Source organism: Corvus cornix, chromosome 1 (assembly GCF_000738735.6).
Source record: "Corvus cornix cornix isolate S_Up_H32 chromosome 1, ASM73873v5, whole genome shotgun sequence".
Lineage (NCBI taxonomy): Eukaryota > Metazoa > Chordata > Aves > Passeriformes > Corvidae > Corvus > Corvus cornix.
The window spans coordinates 4,169,669-4,183,960 of record NC_046332.1 but is presented as its reverse complement, the minus strand read 5'-3'; the positions used below and the strand labels follow the sequence as shown (position 1 = coordinate 4,183,960).

At 42.0% G+C, this 14,292-nt stretch overlaps 1 protein-coding gene across 1 annotated transcript in view; it reads right to left on the bottom strand.

Annotated features, from left to right (window-relative positions):
- CRYBG3 (crystallin beta-gamma domain containing 3) overlaps nucleotides 1-6,514 on the bottom strand; it is an 83,408-nt gene extending 76,894 nt beyond the window's left edge. Inside the window, exon 1 of the mRNA XM_039555185.1 lies at nucleotides 6,335-6,514. Within this exon, the coding sequence (XP_039411119.1) occupies nucleotides 6,335-6,435 (101 nt within the window). The 5' untranslated portion in view covers nucleotides 6,436-6,514. The remainder of the gene's footprint in view (nucleotides 1-6,334) is intronic.
- Nucleotides 6,515-14,292: the final 7,778 nt, after the last annotated feature.

Here is a 14,292-nt window from a genome sequence, read left to right as displayed (position 1 = left end):
CACCTTCTGCAATAGCAGTGCTGTGTTACATGGTTTATGTTAGCTACACAAAGTGTGTTAGTATAAAATGTAGACTAAAATGTGCAACTGAAAATATTATGGAAAATAAACACATCAGAAAAATCGCAGATAGGCCACATTTTACAATAAGAGTTTACATGAAAAAAGTTCAAGAACCAAACCATGTCATTACACTGAACATGTACCTTTAAGTTTAAAGGCTAGAACTAGGTGAAATAAATATCACGACCCTTGCTAAATAACTTAATCTGTTTTACGTGTGAGCGAACTGAACAGCCCTACAAAGGCTGGAGAAAGAAACATAAATGTTTCTGAGCAGAGCTTACTCCAGTATTGGGCAGCGTGATTATACCAGATTACATCAAGGTTTTTCTTCTGGCATCTGTCAGGCATAGTAACAGTAACACTGCTGTGGAATCTGCTCCCTATTTGCCAGTCTGATAGGTTAGATAGTTTCCAGCATTCTTATGAAACAGATATGTTACTGGTCACTAACACAAAAACTTGGTATAACATCAGAAACAGATCTACAAACTATTGTAGATAGTTTTATTGTAGATAGTTTTATTCATCTATCAAATTCATAAAGAATAGATCTGTTTTCAAATGGCATATTTGCAGGGTTGGGGACCAACAGTGGTACTTACAAAAAGGCATGGAAATAGGAGATATTAAAAGAAAAATAATCCAGGGCGGCTTTAAAGCAGCAGCAACTGTTGTCCTGATATACAGAGCATACCAGAATTTCAAAAAGATGTCATTAAGAAAAAGAACCTGGGAAAAAACAAGCAAGAGAGACTGGTGTCACCAGTAAAATGCAGCGAGCTCTTCTAGTCAGGCTGGAGGAGAAAACTCTTGGTAAAGGTACAGAGGGCTACTAATTCAACCCAAGAAAATATTCTCCACAACTCCCACCTTTTACTCACAAAATATACACCAGGAAGCATCCTACAGATACCAAAGTTGCTTCTTTTGTTTTGAAGGCATGCATTTTCCAGTCCAACCAAAATAAATTTTATGGCTAAATTTGCAACCTGCAATTGATGATTAAAATAAAAAAGCATGTTGTCACTGCAATTCTTTCTGCCTTTTCTGTTCATGTGCTCACAAGAAATAACTTCTTCCTACATTTTTTCCCAACACAACACTGTCCATAGGTGAAGTGCAGATCCACAAAGGGTTCACACACGTAGGCCTCAAGACCTCCAAAATGCTTAAGCAGATATACTGCCCTCTGTAAAATATTTTAGCAACTTAGAAGCAGTGGAACATTCAGAAAAACAACATTCTATTTCAAAATAAGGCACATCATGAAATCACAATAACACACCACCAATAGGGACTAGATTTCATGGCTGAAAACTGACATGAGAAAGTGAAATGAGTAAGGAAACCAATATTTCCGACCTTCAGTCTTCAAAAGCGATACTGCAAAGCCAGTTAAAATAGATAAAAATTATATTAGAAATTAAAACTAATATACCAGAAGAATTGAGTTAAAGCCTAAGCAACCCAGTGCTGTGCTACTGTTTGCAAGTATAATAGTAGATACTAACTGAACCGTACGAAATCCAAAAGCCCCTCAGAAATTAAAAGCAGTAGCTGGGTTTCCACCCTTTTAAGAAGTTACAACAATTAGAAATACAATCCCTAGAGCAACATCTTTTGGAATCTTTCTTTTTTTCCCACCTGGGAGCCTTTTGTTCACTAGAGGAGAAGACCGAGGAGTTTTCACCTTGGCAAAATTGTTCCTTAAAACCACAGACTTGCAGCTGTTTTGGAAATATTTTTGCATTAACTCTAGCACTTATGCCAATAACTGGAAAAGGAGACAACGCTGTTAACATTTAAAATAGTGGAAAAAATGTTGCTTTGTTTCTTCCAAAGAGCACTTCTATTATAATTAAGACTCTAGTAACATTTCCTTCAGGAAATGTCTCTCACACACATGGCCAGCTGCTGGCCCTGCTCCTCCTGGTCTCAGTCCCACGAGACATCCAAGTATGTGCCTCATTCTAATCAAGCAAGTAGACCCACTAAAGTGCACAGAACTATTTACCTGCTTAATTATAGGCAACCACATTGGTACATTGCTGAATCAGGGCCTTTCATACTATTTTGAATTATGCTGCAATGGAAGTCATAATAAATAAATCTAGGAAGCAAAAAAAAAAGAAAGAACCCCCAAATTAACAAATGTACAGGAAATTTTCATAATGCACCTTACTTAGGCAAGCCTAATTTGAATTCTTCTATATGGCTGGAATATTGCCCTTGCTGGTTCCACAAACCATCATCCCTCATGTACACACATAAATAAGCCAAATTTTAACAACACCACAAAGAAGCCTTCTGTGACTTTTGAAAGGAAAAGGTTCTTTATTAGAAAGCAGAGACTGATTTTTCCATCAGACAATGGATTTCTTCAAAGATGCCAATGGTATCTGAATCCAACCCAGCCAGGAGGCAGTAATTTCAGAAGAACCAGGTTTGCAATTTATTGCTCCCTTTTCCATCAATTTCCAGCAGTCCCTCAAATGCACAGTTTTTACCACTACAAAAATACATGTTCTTTGTAAACAGGAACAATGACTGACAAGTCCCAAAGGAAGAAAAAGACTCTAATCTCTCCTCAAGCAGAATAAACAAAGTTCTTCATCTCTGAAAGCTCTCAGTTAGAAACTAATGGATGAATGGAACAACAATCTCAGCCTGAAGAAAAACCCAACAAACAAATCAGCTCCCCAAAACCCTTCTAAAACCAGATAAAAGGTTGCTCTTCCCTATTTGATATCTCTGGTATACTTCAGCAATGCAGATGAAACATCCTGACAAACCAAACTTGCACTGGTAGTTCTGTGACCAGCCAACAGCACTTGGAGGGAAAAAGAGAAATCTGAAATGAACCTGCTAAACACTGCATGGAATAACTCATAAAATGCACCCATAGTTTAAAGGACATTTTGATGGTACCTCAGTAAAAAGCATCACACCTCCCTGAAAGGTCACATTAATTCACAAAAGAACAATTGCTCAGCCACAGAAGCCACACATTTCTGAAAGAATCTGCAGTAGATTGACTTACAGTATAAAAGCTGTGTCTTCTTCTAGATGGACTAAAGATACATGTATTAGCTATTAAAAAAAAAAAAAAATTAAGACTTCTATTAGAATAGTGAAAATGCCACTGGGTTTTGTCATCCTGGAGATGTAGGTTGCTCCAGGACAAACACTGTGGTAACCAATAACCAATTGTGTATTACTGAAAATAGCAAATAGTCCAGTAGAGCATAATGACTGTAACTATAATAACTTCCTTGGATGGAGGTCAATGATAAACACCTGGAATGAAGAGCACTAGAGCCACTCAAAGCAGCCCCAACTCTGCAGAACACTTAAGCAGCAGGCAAGCACTGGGTGGGAGATGCTTTCCATTTGGCTACATTTTATGTAAAAGACAAGTGAACTCTTAAGACATGTACTGTGCTTTTTGCTGCCACAAAACTTGCAACTAATCTGCACAGCTTATTTTTTCCACAAGCAAGCAAGCAAGCCTCTAGCGAGTCTCATGTTCATCAGAGCTACAAATTGCTGTAAGGGCAAGTTATTAACATAAGCTCTTCGTCAAATGAGGTTTTCAGAAGAGTCTAAGACATTGATTAACACACTATGTAATTCCCCCGACCCCCTTCCTCCTATTCTAAACCAGGGTCACGGTAGGCTTGGGTTTTGGCTTTTGTGTTTTTACAGGTAAATCTGAACACGGTCTGGAGCATGAGTGGGCAAGAGCTCCATCCCCTACCAAGCTGAGGGGCAGCTCTGCAGCTGGGGTAAGGAAAGCTGGCAGCTTCCAGCCACCCACCACTGCCTAATTTGCGGGAGCAGATGGAGAATGACTTTTGGACAGACACGGGCTCATTTCTGCATGCTTTTAAAACTTGGGAAACCATCATGTTCTGCAGAGACATCAAGTGTGATGCATGTCTCCAGAGGTCAGTAAAGGCACACAGAGGGTATGCAATATACTGCTCCCTCTCCTGCCCCCTTTACTTAGGTCTTCTACTGTTTTGAAATCCATCAGTAGGCAAAATACCTCACTAGAAAAGTTTCTTTCTATACATATCTCTCATACTTAGTCTGGTCCCACCGTACTGATAACCTGAAGGGGAAGCCATGCCGGTGCATACATTTCTCCGAGCCCTTCACAAAAGCTGCATTCCCACCTCGCCCACGCACTCCACACCTTCACAACAAACACCCAGAGCAGCCTTGGTCCCCCCTCCCCGCACTCGTGCTTTGTTCAGCGATCCATGCTGCTACACGGCCGAGCTCGCTAAATAAACACGAGGAGCAAACCTGCGGCACTCATCCCAGCCCGGCGCTGGGTAATGCATGCAATTACGCTAATCTGTGAAGAAGGCTGCCAGTGGAAACCAAATACGAGAACGTCAGCATTCCTGACTAACGTGCCACGCTGCAGCCCAGCACAACAAGGAAAAGCTCCTTAACATACCAAATGGGACTCGGGATGGCGAGGGTTCTCGCTCTCCTCCTCCAGGAGGGAGGCACCGCCACCACCCTGCAGCGAACCTCGGGAGGAGCTCAAGAACGCGGCCAAGAGGCCAGAGCCTTTTCATATCTGCGTGGACTATCCCAGCTTCCGAATAAAGAAAAGGCTCTTGGCTGCAGGAAATGAAACTGTGATTGAGATAAAGATTAGACTGCAGCCCCAAGTTAAGTGGAGTAGGTCTGCCATGAGTGCTACCTACAGATAGGCCATTTAGTGCACAAACCACTGAAGTGGCATCACTCTCCTCCTTAGCAAGGTGACCGCTAGGCTTTCTTGTTTACCCCAAACTACAGCTGTAGGGAGCTGGCAAGGAGTCATGCGATGAAACCTCTCCTGTTGCCTCTCCAGGTCCTCAGCCAGATCCAAACCTTCTCCTTCTCCCATATCTTAACCACCCCCGCCAGACAAAATAGGCACGATATTCCAGCAATTGTAAAGATGTCCTTGATTCAGCAGCCTTGCTCCTGAGTTCTTTTTTTCAGGAAATAAAAAAGCAACGTTTTCTGCTTATAAACGACCAGTGGGTCCTTGGTGGTGTACTGGCATGTCAAATGCTTTCAGTAAAACAAAACCCCCAAAGTTAAAAATCCTCATGGTGCATTTACAAGACCATTTAAGATGGTCAGTGTAAGCCACCAACAGGCTCTTTATTTCCCATGATTGCTGAGAATATGCAATGCAAGATCCTAAAGCTTTTTACTGAAAGAACTACTGCGATAGCCACTGTCCATCTGATTAAACAGTATTTACTGTCTGTCAGTTTAAACACAAACCTATGCACTATCAGGAATGACTCAGATTAAAACCAACATGTTAAAAGCAAAAAATAAATATTACACCCGAGGAAGTAAGGCCTAGGCAGTTAACACCTTTTCACCAAAAAAATATGCTCATTAACTTGGGCCAACAATGAGGCTGCCTGAGCAACTGAAGGAAACTTATCTGTGCTTCTTTCCTACTTACAGACAGAAATCAGTCACCAGTAGAAAAAATAAAAAGGGAAAAAAAAACCGAAAAAAAGGAAGAGGAACAAATACACAAGAAGTTTCCAAACCTTTTCATCTAGTAAAGTCTCCCTGCACTAAAAAAAAAAATTAATAACCAAGTTTCCATAAACCACAAATTTTGCATTGAGACTTAAACACATCAGTAATATTTATGTTTCATTAACGCCTGATTTACACCAGTCCAAAAGAAAACTTTCAGTGTGAAAACTGAAAAGGAAAAACAAACAAATCCCTCAAACCCCTCAGAGACCTCAGCGCCCTGCCCTGCTTTCAGTCCCCAAGGAAGGGGCACAGCACGCTGACTGCGGCGGCGGAGAAGCCCCGGGCTGGGCTATTCCCAGCAAGCGCAGGTTCCACAGGGACTCCGCTGAGCCTGGCGGGGCCGGGGGTGCTCGATGCACCGCCCAGGGAGCCCCCATGTCCCATCGCCCCAGCAGGAGCCGTGCCCGCACCGCAGCGCTGCCCCAGCACAGCCCGCCCGCTCCGGCCATGGCGGCAGCTACCAGCCGCGCACCCCGGTCCTAAGCTCCCCCGGAGAAGCCGCCGGCCCGCCGCTGTCCCACGAGCCGCCCCTGGCCCCCGGGACGCCCGGGCTCCCCATGGTGAACACCCGCTTCCTCCCGCTGCCCCGCCACCCACCAGTGTCGCAACGCGGGCAGGGGCCCCGCTCAGCCCCGCGCCCCCGGCGTCCCCCGGCCGCGCAGGTGGCACCGCGCCGCTCCCGTGCCCCGCGTACCTGTTCGCCGCCCCCTCGCCGGGTGAGCTCCTGGAGAAGAAGCGAGAGAAAGTGCTGTGCCAGGAGGGGCCGGCCCGCCGCCGGCTGCCCCCGCCGGACATCCCCGGGACCGGACCGGACGAGACGGGACAGGAGACGCCGCCAGCAGCCGCCCGGCACCGAGTCCCCACGGCGGCGGGAGGCGGGAGGCGGCGGCGAACGCGTCCCTCCGCCCCGGGGAGGAGCCGCCGCTCCACCGCCCCCGCCCCTGCCCCTGCCCTGCTGCCGGCGGGGCGGGCAGGGAGAGCCGCGCTGGGAGGCGGGGGGTGTGCGGGGCGGTGGGGAGCCGAGGGAGGCTGGGGTAGTGGCAGGAGCGGGGGGAGCCCCGTCCGCGCCCCGGCAGGCAGAGAGGGTCCGGCCCCTGCCCTGCCGAGCGCCCGGGGCCGCGGGAGGGAAGCGATGGCCGCGGAGGGGGAGGGACTGCCGCACGCTGTCCGCCGCCCCCGCGCCGGGAGGGTGGCGCGTTGTGTTTGGTTTGGGTTTGTTGTTTTTCTTTAAGTTAATGGGTCATAATTAGTGTGAACAAAGAGAAAAGATCAGAGGTGAAAAAAAAAAAAAAACAAACCTCTGAAGAAAAAGGATAGGCAGCCTTGAGAATTTACACTCCTGACTGACTGCAAACGCCAGCGCCAGCCTACTGCTTTGTAAGTCGGGCCAGCTTTGAGATCTGCACTCGTTTGTCCATGCAAAGTCAGGAGCTGGCTTCTCGCTGTCCCGGGCACAGTCTAGCTGCCACAACATCTGTGCCTGCTGCCCAGCGCTGTAAACACTGGCATCGAACAAAGGTACACGGCAGCAGCGGCTGGGGCTTCACCTCTCATCTCTGTCACTTAAAGATAAGTTCAAGACCACTCTTGCTGACGAAAAGTGGCTTGGAGGAAAGGGGTTCTCCTGCCTTTTAAAAAGTTTACTTCCTATAAAGGAGTTTGGTTTGGTTTTTTGTTTGTGTTTGGGCTTTTTAATACCAAACCCTTCATTTTTATCCCTCCGAGAGTTATGCCCACCCTTGACTTAACATCAGACTATACCAACAGATGACCTTCCCATTGCAACAGCACAGTGACAAATACTATCCTCATTTTATAGATCGAGGTGATGCACAAAACCTTCATGATTTACTGAGTGTGAGTTACTGGTAAAATAGTCTAACCCTGACACTAGGATTTTAAATTCAGAACCACACTTTCTTTTCTTTGTGAGCATCTCTGATGCTCTTTGTGACTGCCTCCACCTTACACCTTTTTATCAGCTCCTTTTTGCTTTGTGCCATCTCACAGAACTGTGGAATGGTTGAGGTTCGAAGGGACCTTAGGAAGTCACCTGGTCCAACCCCCTGCTCAACCAGGACCACCTGGAGCAGATTGCTCAACCAGGACCACCTCAAATTGCTCAACCAGGACCACCTGGAGCAGATTGTGTCCTGATGGCTTTTGAATATCTCCAACTCCAAGGTCTCTTTGGGTAATCTGCCACAAGAGATCACCTCTCTTCTGTAAGGTTTTTTCCATTTGTTCACCTTGATCCATATCCAAATCTCTTTCTTAGCCACTGTGCCATAGTGACAAGCAGATATGAAGCTGGTACTGTGTGTCCATCTGCAGAGCAGCAGCAATAAAACAGTCTGAAAAAAAAAAAAAAAGCCTACTGTCTGCTTTTCTGTCCACTTTTTCTTACCTCAGCTATGAGCAAATCTTTAAGAAATGTGCAAACAGCTCTGCTTTGTATAGTTCAAGTCTCATATAGCTTTGATGTGGATTTTAAAAACACAGACATAGCTGGATATTGGATGGGCACTTAAATTTTTAACCAGTCAGAATTGGGACTACCTGGTTCTATCACACTTCCAGGAAGTAGCTTTCTCATGGAATAGTTACCAGTCACAAACCTTAGTCAGGGGACCAGCACTTGGTACACAAAGTTCTGTCCAGTTTTTAGTGGCCAGTCAAGGAGCAGATGATTCTCTCCGTGATACAGATGCCCCAAGCTTTGCACAAAACCATGAAATGTTTAATTCCAGAACAGTATAGAGGAAAACAAGAAACCACATTTTTTAGCGTATCTACACATAGTTGCCAGTTCTCACAGAAACGGCAATTGAGGTTAAAACTGCAAAATGTTAACAGCAGAGCCCCCAATGGAACATTATAGAGGAGACACTCCTTCTGACATTTAAAATTGAAGTACTTAGGCTCCAAAACCAAATTAGAAAAGCGACAATTTATTAGGACTGTACAAACAGGCTGCAGGGAGGCTTAGGCTCTCTGTGACTGTTTATTACTTTTAATTCTTCTTTGCCACATACGTCTCATAGCTTCCCTACCTATTGCTTAAGTAAGATCTAATCCCTAAGCTGTAGCAAACCTGAATATAATAATTAGCATTTATAAAGCATCCAGTATCTTCAAAGGATATAAGCATTAATTAATCCTCATAATCACCTCAGGATGTAGTTAAGTATAATATGGTGAGTGGTTTGCACACAGAGACAGTCAGAACACCTTGCTGCATCCAAAGGCTGTCCACACGTGCCCAGAGGGGCACCACAGGGCAGCATGAAGCATTACCAGGACTCTGCCTGTCCAAGAACAAAGAGCCAACCTAATCAGAAATGCTAATCCCAAACAGTAACATTTTGTGCTCAAATCTGTTCCTCCTTTCCTCACTGCATCTAAAAGCAGAAAACACAGGAACACACCAAATGACAGTTCTACTGCAGGCAAATAATAAAAATATTAAAACTAATCAAAATACTATAACTGTATCAATATAAAGATGAACATGGCACAGGTTAGATAATCCCTTTCTGGGATTTTTGTACCCTGGAGTAATTGAGTATCACATGATGTAAGAGTAAATAATTATGACACATTTAAAATAATAAAAGGGGAACTGCCAGCAGGAACTCAGATTTAGCCACCTACACCTCCAGCAAAGGGGGGAAAGCTCAGCTTTTACCCCAAGATGCAGTATCTGCCATGTGGCAGGTGGCCTCACACATTAGCACAGCTGCCAGCATTAACAGCAGCACCAACACGTGCAAGCCAAAACAGATGGGGCAAACAGGTTCCTCACCCCCTCAGATTAAAGTGCTCACATGTGGCCCACATGAGGTAATGTGGCAACATCAAAGGCAGCGAGAAACCATTAAAACACAGTTGCAGAGGGATAGAATTGCACAGAAGAGGAAAATGTCAAGCAGAGGCTCTCAATACATTTTTTTCATAATTCATCCTGCTCAGAGTGTCACTTGAATGTCGAATAAGAGAGGGGAGAGTGCTGTGCCTATTCCACATCCACTTAATTTTTCTACTGCAATTCTGATTATAATGGTTATGCAGAAGGGAAACCTCCCCCTTCTCCTTGCTGATTTAGAGTGAGCAGATGGTGAAATTTTAATTGTGCTTTTTGAATTTCCTTATTTTTATGGGTCCTTAAAATCTTGAGTCAAATCTTTTGTTTTGTTTGGATACCAAAAAGGAAAGCAAGTTTCCCTCATGCTGATTTAGGAGGAGTCCTCCTTTCACACCCTTCTTTTAGAACTTTCCTGATACATTAAAGTCATAACTAAGGGAGAAGTTAGTCTTAAAACCTCCAAACTAAACATTTTGCCTGCAAGCATATTTCACACAACTTTAGATGAAAATAACATCCTCAAACTGTTTCCCTTGTTGGATTGCTACAGTAAGAAGTGGTCTTATGTTTTGAGGTGCAACTCTGCTATGCAGAAGCAAAGTTCAGTTCTCCATTTCATACATGTTAATGCGCTTATCTATCGAAAGATTTTATATGGCTCTGCTACTTTTTCTTGTTAATAAGCACTCCCATTTTCCAGGTTCTTACAGCACATGTCTGTAGGTAGATGTGGCATAAATAGCAACAGTATTTTAATAATGAACAGGGCCTTACCTGTCTTCTTCCTTTCCAGTCTATAATCTGTAACGGCAGGTTTTTAATAGGTGGCCTGAGACCATGAATTAATAAATACACATAAAGGAGTCATCATGTGTAATATTTCCTAGCCATTTTTCAGTGTTGTTGTCCAGATGTTGAAACAAATACTGATGATTTTCAAATCTCTAATTTATACTTTAAAATGAAGGCGACCAGCAGAATGGAAGAGTTGGGTCTTGGCTATGTTTTTACACAGATGAAGGATGTTAGCAAGGATTTGTAGGATTATTTTCTATCTAGCCATGACCTCCTGCTGTAAAGTATGTGCTGCACAGCTTCCAGCAATCCTCATCCTTTAACTGTAAACACAAAGTTCCTCCATTTGATTTACTGAAAATGGTTTAAAAGACAGCCACATGGTCAGCTGCTATTGTTCAAATGCCTTCATGTCTGGAGAAGACAGCTGGAAATGACTCATGGGGTTAAACAGCAGCTTCTGAGACTGTAACTGTGTTCTTTATTATTTTGAATAAGTTTTATACACCGTGCTACCTATGGCCAAAGTTCAGTCTAGGAATTAAAATCTTTAAATCAACTTTTTGGAAAGCCTCTTCTATTTGTTTTCCACTCTATTTGTTTTTCACTTGTAAATTTGTGACATTTACGCCTACCCAGTTGCAAAAGTGCTAAAAGGGGAAACTAACTGTAAAGTACAAAATAAGAAACCACCAACCCACCTACAGAATCTTTTTTAATGCAGACTGTTGCTGCACCTGGGCATGGAACAAAAAGCACTCAGAAGCCTCATACTGTGGTGGGATGTATGGACCTAATTTCAGAAGATTTGACAACTTTCAGCAGATTAGCACAGCTTGTCTGGAAGGCTCCCAAGACATTTTTGACAGCACCTCATATCAATTAAACTTGTGTGAATCCAAAATAAAGATTAAGCTCACTTGTCCTTTTACCAATGTTAATGATTGCAAACCACCCTCCCTAACTGGAGCTCAGGAAAGTCTGCACTTCATGTAATGAGCTCCCTGTAAAACCATCCTGCTCTGAGTCTGCTCACCTGCTAAGGCAATCTGTCTATTCACCACCAGCCTTCCTCAAAAAATTGTGGTTAAACAAAGTGCTTCAGTAAGCTGATTTCACCCAAATTCTAACATATATTGTATATAGTGTAAAAAGCAGCAAAAATAATTTAGTGTTCATAAGAATGCAAGAGCTTTCAAAAAGAGGTGTCTTACATGCACACAAAAGAAATCCATGAAATAATACATTGCCAGGTACTTATACATTGTAATTAATTTAACACTTTTCCACCTAGAATGTCTTTTGAATATTAGATGTGTGGTTACAAATAAATATACACCTTTCTCTACAAATCTACTCACTTTCAAATATAAAATCAAATTACTATACTAATGGGCTTACTGTATTTCCATGCCTGTACATAAAAGTACTTTTTAACATTTGCAGGTTACTAAGCACATTTAAATTGTGGTACAAGCCTATATACAGTAAATTTAAGCCTCTGGACAGCAGACCTGCCTTTCTTAATTACCTTCCAAAGATTTCCTTAGACTAGTCCCTGGACCCCAAGGCTTCCTAGAACCACTGACTGCAGGCACACCAATGCCACCCCTTATCTTTCCTGCTGGATTTCACAACACAGGATATTTTTTAACCCAATGTTCTGGACCCTGTATAAAATATTATTAAAAATGTTTGAAAATTAGAATATCTATGTATGTAAAGTAACCCCTTACCACATTCATACTGAGCATGCGTATAAGCATATTCCAAAAGGAATAAGCATCTTTAGTGTCTGGAGAAATACACTGTAAAATATTCTGTATATAAAAATGACTCTAAGTACACCAGTCTCTAACAAGCAGAATTCTTATGGATTGAGCCAAACAGGATCATAAAAGCTTTTGGCTGCTAATGTTGCAGAATCCCATCTGGTTTCATGGAACAACTTATTTTCCTGTCCATTTAAGCTTCCAGTGAGAACATTAAAAAAAAAAAAAAGAGAGAGAGAACACAAAGAAGAGACCTTTTCTTATGTATGCAAATTATATCCATAAGTTATTCCAAACAGGGAGAAAATACTTCAATCTTATTACAGAACAAACAGAAAAACAGAGTCTAATTCTTGGCATGCAAGTTCCACATAACAGTACACAGTCTGTGTAACGCACAGAAAAAGGGTAAGAAAGAAATCTTAAGAGGCCGAGTTTGTAAGAATTCAAGTGACCATTGATCAGATTTTGCCTGGTTAGCTGGGTAAGTACAGCATAACTGACCCCACACACACACTCATTTGTTTTGTGGGGTTTATTTTATTTTCTTTTTAAGCCCAACACAACAAAACCTTTAGTAGGGGAAAGACTATTTCTTTTAATGCCCGAGAACAAAAATTCCGAGTAATCCATGTTTCCTCACTCAAGCATTTGTTGTTAGTAAAGTCAGGGCAGAAAAGCTTTTTCAGCAAAGTAAACACCATCACAAGGAGACGTCTGGCTAATGGGGATATGAGCCTGAAACAGTCTTTTTATCTGATGTTGTTCTTTAGAAATATTTTCTGTATGTAATGCACAGCTCTGCTCCAATAAATATGACTATGAAGACTAAAGGGGTTTCTCTACAATGGAAGATGGTATTTTATAGAATGCACTTACTGTAGCTCATAAATAGTAGATGTACTCTGTTTTTTTCCAATTTTCAGGGTGTGCTGAACTGCTGCTGAAAATAAAGGCTCACATTATCTCTGTGGTAAATCAATTCTCTGGATAAAGCTGTCAGCTTTTCTTTGTATTAGGAACTGATTGAAGTATTCCTATTTAGTATGATGCCAATATCAGATCACCTGTCATTCACGCCACAATTTAGGCATTGCTACAGCCTTTAAGAAATCACACAGATATTTTGTATCCTGCATAAATTAAGGGCTTACTAAAATGCATTACCTGTCATGATGACAGAACACACACCTCAAGGAAAGCGTAAGACTTATTACTCACAAAAAAGAGGGGTTTTTAATGCTTTTTTAAATCAGTGCATGACATATCAGAGTAGACAGAGAACTAGGTAGTACTTTAAAAGTTATGGAATAGGTAAAAAGGAAATTTGGTACTTAAAAATATTCCTACAACCTAAATGACTTGACTTTGAATGTATGTCTTTTAATTTCCAGGAACTGTAAAGCTACAACGTAGCTTTATTATATTATTATTATATGTATATATAATAATATTGGTAAGTCAGCACTGAAGTGGCTGTTCTGCAATTGTTTTCTAACATAATAGCGATTGATCTTATTTTATATTGGCACCAATGAAAGAAAGACTCAAAACTTATTTGCAAAATACAGCAATGCTTTCTAGATTGGATTAGTTTATAGATCAATTTAGCCTGCTTTGAAACTGCTGCCAAAAAATTTTTAGAGCACTAACTTGCTCTTGATTTAAAGCTCAGCAGAGGACTTAGAAAACAATTATGCATAGGTTTTAAGCACCTCAAAACAGAGTAACACTTTCCTGTTGAAAACTACCTAAGAATGTAAAAGAGCACCTTAAAAAAGGGGGGTGAAGGGGGAATAAAAACAAGTGTTACAAGAGAAAAGCACCACCTTTCCCAGCAGAAACGTCTTCTGCCCTTGAAGAAAAACCCTTCATCAGTCCTTACACCTCTAAAGCAAGAATTAATGACTGGTGAACATCAGCTCACAGATAAAAATGTGAAACTGGAACCAAGATGCTTTAATGTAATCCATTGATGATGTAATAAATGATGAACAAAATCGTTGGAATATTGCTATCACTGAAAACAACATCCACTTTCTGGTTCATTGGTTCCATTTGTTACTCTTTGCACCAGTTTTTAGACACTTTTTTCCCATTCAGTTTATGCTAATAAATATTGGTGGATAAAATTTAAACAAAGAGAGATTTACTTGCAGAGTGATAGTTTAAGTTTAAAAAAAAAACAAACTGCAAAGTTCTTTTCCTAGTAACACCTTT